Here is a 9,304-nt window from a genome sequence, read left to right as displayed (position 1 = left end):
TTAAGTCTTTTTTTGAGGAGGCTCTGTCCAAGTCCGACACTCACTCACCTTCCTCCTCTTTTTCTTCTAAATCTGAACTTGGACAAAAGAGGAGTCATTCGGTGCTGGAGTCCCCTTTGGCTCTGGCATCAAAGAAACACCAACCTTCATCTCTCACATCTCCAGCGAAACAAAAGTCTAAAACCTATGGAACCAACTTCCTTGGCACCGCCTGCCGTAACTACCTCAGCACAACAGGTCTCTGTGCCGACCACCTCAGTTCTGACAACTCTGCCTTCCCTGTCAGTACTGGCTCCACTTGTTGACACTACCAGAAATTTTGGAACCAATACCACCCCTGGTGCCAAAACTGAATATCATCAATGTACCCAAGACAAGATATTCCCCTTCAATTGACTCCTTTGTGGGACAGCTCCCAAGTCTGTTCCTAGACAAGACCATAGTCTCTCTCAGGCTTCTCTGTCAGTTCCTTCAGGAGTCTGTCTGAAGTCGGTGCTGGGAGGTTGGTGGATCAGTTCCTAGTGGCTACCATTTTTCTGTCTCTTCCCAGGACCCACTCCCTTCTGGAGATGGGGCTTTCTCTTCCAGGACTCCACCAAACTTTCATCCTCTAACCTCCTCTGAGGGCCTATGACTCTGATTCCACCAGTTCCAGTTGCTCCATTGCAGACTGCCTTTACCCCTTCAGTTCCAGGGTCTGCCTTGAGTTCCTCGGGTCCCTCAGACTGACGGACTTCTGAGGGTGTAGCTCTGCTGTCGGATCTGATGGCCTCTAATTGGCTCCAGTTTTTTATTCAGGGTCGTCCTTGACTCTCAGAGCTTCAGCTGAAATGGGCTCTTCTTCATCTCCTGCTTCGGGGGTAGGTTTTGTCGGAACGGGGTGGGACCAGTGTCCCAAGGTTGTCCTTGGTTCCAGGCTCCCATCCCTCTTCAGGAGTCTTGCCATCCAGGTTATGAAGAGGGCATTAGCCTCTGCAGGTTCTCAGCTGGCCTCTCCCATGCTGGAGTATTATTCTGGGACTCCCTCTCGCCCGGAGCTGCCACCAATCTCCACGCCCGGGCAGTGAACACTAAAGCTGCAGGATACCCCTGCACAGGCCCCCTCTTCTTCCAAGTCCTCCTCAGAGATTCTCACTGAAGAGATGCCCCAGAAAAAGATGTGTAAAAGGAAACACTTAGATTCTCCTGAAGAATCTGTTACAGTAGACACAGAATTTGATGATGGGGAGGGTGCCCCTCCCCCACCCCAGAAGAGGTCTTCTTTGGAGATGTTGTAGAAATTCTGAAACAGAGGGGTGACTGGAAGCCCAAGTTCCCTACCTCTGAGAAATCTTGTGCACCTGCAAGCATTTGATGCTGGCACATCTAGTTCTTGGGTGACCCCTCCTGCTGACGGTCTTATTAAATTGATCATGCAGCAGGCTTGGAAGGCCCCTGACTCTGTAGAGCCAATCCCCAGGAGACCGGACAAAATTCTTTCAGCTCGAGAGGACCACCAGTATTGGGCTAAGGGGTTAGCAGTAGTTGCCATGGTGGTTGTGGCAGGCACCAAAAAGGAACTGGTGGAAGAGAGTTCCTCTGTTCATCCCCCTAATCGAGAGTCAAGGGCAATGGACAGATTCGGAAAGCATGTGTATGCATCATCAACTTTCGCTTTAAGGTCTTTGAATTTTATGGCATACTTTACTAGGCTCCAGAGAGATCTGACCAAGGAGATGTCAGATACTCTTGAAAGGGCCGTGTCTAAGGGGCTTCAAGATAAAGTGGCCTCCCAGATGGCAACCCTGGAGTCTATTTCCAACTCGTTCATGAGGTTCATTGGGGATGCAGCTGAAGGAATGACTAGGGCAGCCAGATTCTGGTGTTGCCGTAAGGCGATATGCCTGGATGCGCTTGTGTGTTTGCAGAGCCATTTAAGTTTTCCTTCATCAATGCTTCTTTTGACTGATCTTCCCTGTTTGGCTCCAAAGTCAGAGAAACATTAGACAGGTGCGAGAAAGGTGGAAAGACCCTGTCTGCAGTGGGCATACGTTTTTCTGCTCCCCATTAGTCCTACTCTAGGAACCAGAGAAGCGGGAAGATGAGCTTCAGAAAATCCCAAGGGTTTTTTCAGTACACACATGCTGGTGGCTCCTCTCTGGACGAAGGGTGAAGCTCCAATGGAAGACGTCGACACCGTGGCACAGCTGGCCTGCAAAATAATGATTCCAGAGATTCTATTTCTGGGAAACGCTACCAGCGCTCCTGAAAAGAGGGCCTGATTGCTTACCTCTGGAAGCAATCGGGGAAGATTTTATTTGCACTCGAGATCCTGGTGGCAATTAACTTCAAATACTTGGATGCAGAGGATCATTGCCAGAGGTGGTTACCACATTCCCTTTACTCTCATTCCAAGATCAAGAAGAAGACTCCCCGATGTTCCACCCATTTAGAGGGATCAAGCAGCTCTGGAAATTCAAAAGCTGCTAGAAAAAAAATCGTCCAGGAAGTCCCACCAGACCAGATAGGCTCCGGACTTTACTCAAGATTCATTTTGGTGCCAAAAAGACAGGGGACTTGAGACCAATTTTAGATCTCATCCTTCTGAACAAGTTTGTTTTGTAAGCAACATTTCAGATGGTCGTGGTTCAGTCTGTTCTACCTTTCTTAGAAGAAGACGATTAGATGTGCTCTATAAATCTTCAGGATGCATATTACCACATAAAAATGGCCAAGCACTCCAGAAGGGTACTCCGCTTTCAGCTAGCAGCCAGTCATTTTCAGTTCAGAGTGTTGCCCTTTGGCCTCACCACAACCCCCAGGGTGTTCACCAAGTGTTTGGCAGCAGTGACAGTTCACTTCAGACTGCCCAGATTCCGGGTGTTTCCTTATCTAGACTACTGGTTCATCGCTACTCCACCAGGCATCTACTGCTTCAAACAACAGATTTTGTTCAATGCCTGTTTGCTCATCTGTGCATTACAGTGAGTCATTAAAAATCTCAACCAAGTCCAGCTCAAGATCTAGAGTTCATAGGAGCCCATCTAAAAACCATCACTTGTACAGCTTCTCTTCCTCTACACAGGCTACAGAAGATAAGATCCCAAGTACAAGCCATTCTCTCCCAACGACAAGGCACCTGCGCTTTTATTCCTTCAACCATTAGGGTCCAGGGCAGCAGCCATTACCTTAGTTCCGCTAGCAAGATTTCACATGAGGCTGCTACAGTGGCTTTTTGCATCCCAGTGGTCCATCCTGACCCATCCAGTGATGCATCCAATTTTAATAATCATTCGTTGCAAGAAGGACTTATCCTGGTGATTGGAATCCAAGGAGATCTTCTTAGGCCACCCCTTTGTTCCAACTCAGCCCAAGGCCATAGTGACCACGGATGTCTCCCAGATGGGGTGGTGGAGGGTATTATCTGGACAGAACCAGCCAATGCACTTGGTCCCTGATAGAGAGCAATTTGCATATCAATGTTCTGGAATTGAGGGCAGTGCTGTTAGTGTTGCAAGCCTTAACCAAACTACCCTTCCCCCAGGAACAATTGCAATTCGATCAGACAGTATGTCAGCAGTCTGGTACATCAACAAATAAGGTGGAGCCAAGTCTTACCCTCTGTGTTGAAGAGCTCAGAGTGTGGCAATGGGTGATTTCTTCCAACCATTTTCTAGTAGCAATGCACATTCCTGAGAACTCAAATGTGATAGTGGACAAATTGAGCAGGTGCATTCTCCGACCTCACAAGTAGTCTGTCAATCCCAGAGTAGCAGAGGAGATTTTCTGTCACTGGGGCTTTGCTGTGACCTGTTTGCATCTCCCTGAACAAGTGTAGCAGCTACTTCAACCTAATTCCCCCCTGCAGAGGGAGTCCCAGATAGATGCTCTCCTTCATGATGGTCCTCCGGTCTACTAATCTCCTTTATGCCTTTCTCCACCTTCCTACTGATTCCTCTCTTATTAAAGAAAGCCATCAGTTTGAGGAGCAAGGTGGTACTCATTGCACCCTTTAGGCCTCAGCAAGTCTGGTTCCCCTTTTTGTGGCCTCATCTAATTCAGCGTCCATGGATTCTGGACCCAGTTCTGGATAGTCTGTCTCATCCACAGGGACTGGTGCACCCCAATCTTCAGAACCTGAAGCTTACAGCTTGGCTCCTCCAATTCCTTTAGTTGCCAGGCAGAAAAAATTTAACTTCCCCAGTCCAAAAAATTTTATTGGCTTCCCATAGACCTTCTACCAGGAAACTTTACCACAGCAAGTGGGAAAGATTTTCTGTTTGGGTGCATAATAATGGTCTTAACCTCTTTTCCACACCAGTTGAAAAGATATTGGAGTTTTTAACTACACTTTTTGAACAAGGAGCCTCTATATCTACTGTTGAGGTCCAACTAGCTGCTATTTCCAATTTCCACAATGGCTTTGAAGACTGTTCGCTGATTTCCCATAGATTGTGTAAAATGTTCATGAAAGGACCTTGCAGTTGAAACCACCATATAAAGACCCTCTAGCAACTTGGGATCTGACTATGGTTATGCAGTCTTTGGTCCTTCCCCCTTTGAGCTGGCGGCTACTTGTCACTTAGTTTCTTTCATGGAAGACCATTTTTCTGATGCCCATTACCTCCACCAGAAGAATTTCCAAAATAAAAACACCATCTTTAAAATGCCCATATTTGATTTTTCATAAGAACAGGGTTTCACTAAGAACCAACCTATCTTTTCTTCCAAAGGAGGTCTTAGAAACTAATATTAATCAAACCATTGACTTACCTGTTTTCTTTCCAAAATTTTCCAATAAAGGTGAATATTGCTTACATTTGCTGGATGTTCACAGGCAGTTACGTTTTTAACTGAACAGAACTGAAGAATTTAGAAAATCGGACCAGTTGTTTCTCTCTTTCTTTGGTCCATCTCTGAGGAAATCCGTTTCAAATGTCACCTTGTCAAGGTGGTTGAGACTGTACTACTTTCACCTACAATAAAAAGAATCTCCCATTACCAGCACAAATGAGAGCGCAATCTACTAGGGAAATAGCCACATTTGCTGTTTTCCATTCCAAGACCTCCATGGATAAATTTGTGCAGCAGCAGCCTGGGCTACTCTGCATACTTTTATAGCTCATTATAAATTGGATCTGGTGTCCAGGGGAAGAGCATCCTTTGGTTGTATGGTTCTCTGGTATATTCTTCCATAAGGCCACCCAAGATCTAAAGTAGCTGGGGACTCTGTCCCAAAGGTCAAGGATAAATGAAGATTGACAACATCAGATTAAGAAGTTGTTCCTACCATAACGTTCCATCTGTGTTGCTATCTTCATTTATCCTTAGCACCCCACTCTCCTTCCCCCTCCTGCAGACTCTTGGGAGGATCAGACGCTTGTCCTGGTAACTTTATCAGGTTTGACCTTGGACATAGCTTCTTCCCTTCCATATACGTATTCTTCTCTCTTCCTGTGTAGCTGCAAACTTGATCAGAAGTAATCTGAAGAGAGGTATTGTGGGTAGAGACTTGGCTCGCAAGTTTTTGACTTGCACAAGCGTATAATGACAGAGCTGGTTCTAAGCATTGGAACATAGCCCCAAAGGCCAAGGATAAATGATGATCGACAATACAGATGGAACGTTATGGTAAGAACATAACTTCTGATTGTTACATAGCTGCCATTGTCAGGAAGTGGGTTAACAATGCAGGTTTAAACTCTGTTACAGTTGACTGCTTTCATGCTTCATAAGTCACATCTACTAGTAAGACTTGTGTGCTTTTTTTAATAAGGCATATTTTGTTTTGATTTAGATACAGAGGAACCACATCAGAATCCATATTCTGGAATACCACAACAGTGTCTTCCAGAGGAAGAAACATACCTGTGTACAGAATGTGGTGAGAGCTTTGTCCAACTGCAGCAACTCCTTGCGCATCAGGAAAGTCACAAGAGATTAAGAACCATTAACAGTAAAGAAAGTCAGAAAAATGTTCAGTTGACAGGAAGCCACTCTATATACCAGCAGATTCAAGAAGATGATGAAGCATCCTACAAATGTATGGAGTGTGAAAGGATTCTAATTGGTCTGAATAATTTTAGAAAACATCAAGTTTTTCATACTAACAAGCCTCAGCTGCTCACTGCATCAGTACAAGAACCACTCCATACTGGAGAAAGAGATTACAAGTGTACTGAATGTAATCAATGTTTTGTTGATTTAAATCATTTCAGAAGACATTATGAAACACTGAGTCATAAATGTGGTTTCTGTGAGAAACAGTTTTGCAATCTCCATAAACTTACTGTACATCAGCAGAGTCATTTGGTTGAGAAACGGTATAAATGTTCTGAGTGTGAAAGAACTTTCAGTAACCAGAGCAACCTCAGAAGGCACCAAAAAGTTCATAATGGTGACAGGTCTAAAGCAGTTTTGAACAGATTCCAACAGATTCATACTGTGAAAGGACCATATAAGTGTAAAGAATGTGAGAAAACTTTTAGTCATATGTATAAACTCAATATGCACTATCGAATTCATACAGGAGAGAAGCCGTATAAATGTATTGGTTGTGAAAAGCGATTTAACAGTGTCAGCAATATGAAAAGGCATCAGTGGATACACAGTGGAGTGCGACCCTACACATGCAAGGAATGTGACAAACGTTTCCATTATCTCCATGAATTAACAGTACATCAACAAGTTCATACAGGCGAGAGACGCTACAAATGCAGCATTTGTGAAAGAAGTTTTGGTAATCAGAGCAATCTTCGAAGACATCAAAGGATTCACACCGGTGACAAGCCCATAACATGCATGTATTGTGATAAAAGATTCATTCAGCTGCATGATCTTACCATACACCAGCGGGTTCATACAGGTGAGAGGCCGTACAACTGTACAGAATGTGAGAGGAGTTTCAGTCAGCTGAGTAACCTTCGGAGACATGAATTAATTCACAAAAGGTAGAAAATATAATGTTATGTGGTGAAATGCCATATAAGTAAGCTACATTATTGCCTGCATATTCATGCAGAGGAATGGCCCCAAAGAATTAACTGTATATTTTTGGAGTGTAGCCATTATTTGCTGGAGTAATTCAAGGTTTGAATTGCTAAGCTAAAGAGACTAGCTACAAGAAGGTACCAAGATTACATGAAACTTTGGGGGTTATGTTAAAATGACATTTGTTTAAATGGTATGAGCAACAGATGCCATTTTTTTAGGTTTGAAGCAGCACCCCTCACAGGGATTTAATGATCAAACAGAATAAAACTGAAAACCAACTAATATGGCTCTGCATCATCTCAGTAGAGTAGAAACTGAGACAGTTGAATAACCTAACATCTGAACTTGTGTAGTCGTTACTCATAGTGAATCCAAGAAGATTTTAAATGAGTTCATCGGATGAGTTGAAAGCACAACTGCAACTGGTTAAAACTTTCTCAGATGATACAAGAATGATTTTTGGTTGTGATAAATGTGCAAAAGCACCATTTAAAGCAGGAGAGTTTCAGTACCAAGAAAATGTCAGTTTAGGACAGGAATGTGACATAAAAAAACTTGAGCAGGAAGGGGTGTATTAATTATTTGGGAATTGATGAAGGATCGGCAATAAAACATGAACAAATGCAAATAAAACTCAGTAAGGAATATTTCAGAAGACTAAAATTAATATTGAAAATAGCCCTAACATCTAGATTCCAAGCTGTAAACAGATTTACTTTTCCAGTTTTAACTTACAATGTTGGTATGATTGACTGGCCCCAAAAAGTATTGGATCAGTTGGACAGAAAAGCAAGAAAATGCTTCACTGTTATCAAATTATATGTAAAAATCAGTGTATACCAAAATTATATGCCCCCTGCTTTGGAAGGGAACTCCTTGAAATTGATTGTATTTATAGATCGGTGATCATGGGACTGTATACATTTTTAAGGATGTTGTCAGATCCAAATGTAGTGAAAGTTTTGCAATATGAGGAGAGGAAGTCTGAGATGACTTCTCTACTTCATTTAGTAAAAGCATTCAGGTGGCAAACGGGAATGGAAATCACACCAGAAGCAGACAAATATCAGATGGCAACTGAATGTGCCAAAAACAAAAGAAATAATATAAGTAGAAGGATCAGATGAGAAAGAAAGAAATGTGGAAAAGCCATAAATATAGTGACAACAATAGAAATCTACTGGCACACTTTCATGTTGATCAGGATTTGACGCAGGAGTGGTTAAGTAGAGGTAAGTTGAAACCAAAGGATGAAAGGTTAATAATGACAACACAGCATAGTGGACTGTGTACATGTTGGTTTACAAAATCCATTGAACATGTGGAAGAAACAGACAAATGTAGGTTGTATAAAAAAAAAAAAAAAAAAACTGGAAACAGGTACACACTTGCTGGGTGTGATACACTCATGGCAGAGGGCCTGTACACAGAAAGGCACAGTAATGTGGCAAGATTGTTATATTGGGGATTGTGCAAACACTGGAATATAGAAGTAGCTCAGAAGCATTGGAAATATTAACCAGAAAATGTTAGAGAATGGTGAAGTGTACGTCACTTGGGATCACCCATTACCAGCAATTCAAAAAATAATGCAAGAAAACCAGATGTAGTAGTCCGTGAAAAAGACAAAAGTACCATTGATCACTGAAAAGTGCACCACCTAGCGATCTCACTCTCATACATTGAGACACAAAGTCATAAAATGTCAAGATTTGCAGGCAGAAATGAGAGCAAAGTTGAAGAAAGATATCCAGTGAGTTCCAATAGTAGTAGGAGCAATGGGTCTCATAAAAAAGAATTTACAGTCTTATTCAGATTTGCTACCAGTGCATGTTACACCATATAAATTGCAGGAGGGGTCAATTCTGGGCACATTGCGGGTGCTGTGAAGAGCAGTTTTGGCTAAAATCAAACACTGAAACGATGCTAATGTCATGAACTTTAATTACACCCAGACTTCGGAATGGGGTCCATTCCCATCATGGTATTAGAAACCTAAAAGACTGGTAGAAATTAAAAAAAGTGAGAGGCCATACAGCTCCACAGAATGTGAGAGAAGTTTGTCAGCCAAGTAACCTTTGTAGATGTGAATTAATTCACGAGATAGAAATGTAATGTATGTGGTGAAACACCAGATAAGTAAGCTACTTAATTGCCTGCATATCCATGCACAGGAATGGTCCCAAAGAAAAAGTACATTTTCAGAGTGTAGCCATTATTTGCTGGAGTAATTCAAGGTTTGCTTTGCTAAGCTGAAGAGACTCGCTACAAGAAGGTACCAAGATTACATGAAACTTGTGAGGGGGGTATGTTAAAATGACATTCATTTAAA

The 9,304-nt window shown here is 42.7% G+C and overlaps 1 protein-coding gene across 1 annotated transcript in view; it reads left to right on the top strand.

The window, feature by feature from the left end:
* LOC122798454 (zinc finger protein 845-like) overlaps window positions 1-8,278 on the top strand; it is a gene marked incomplete at its 5' end in the record, with an annotated part of 92,520 nt that extends 84,242 nt beyond the window's left edge. Inside the window, 1 exon segment of the mRNA XM_044067385.1 lies at window positions 5,777-8,278. Within this exon segment, the coding sequence (XP_043923320.1) occupies window positions 5,777-6,933 (1,157 nt within the window). The 3' untranslated portion in view covers window positions 6,934-8,278.
* Window positions 8,279-9,304: the final 1,026 nt, after the last annotated feature.

This window comes from Protopterus annectens, chromosome 3.part1, assembly GCF_019279795.1.
Source record: "Protopterus annectens isolate FY-2018-M chromosome 3.part1, PAN1.0, whole genome shotgun sequence".
Lineage (NCBI taxonomy): Eukaryota > Metazoa > Chordata > Ceratodontiformes > Protopteridae > Protopterus > Protopterus annectens.
Note: the sequence above shows the minus strand (reverse complement) of the source record. Positions and strands in the feature narration are given on the sequence as shown.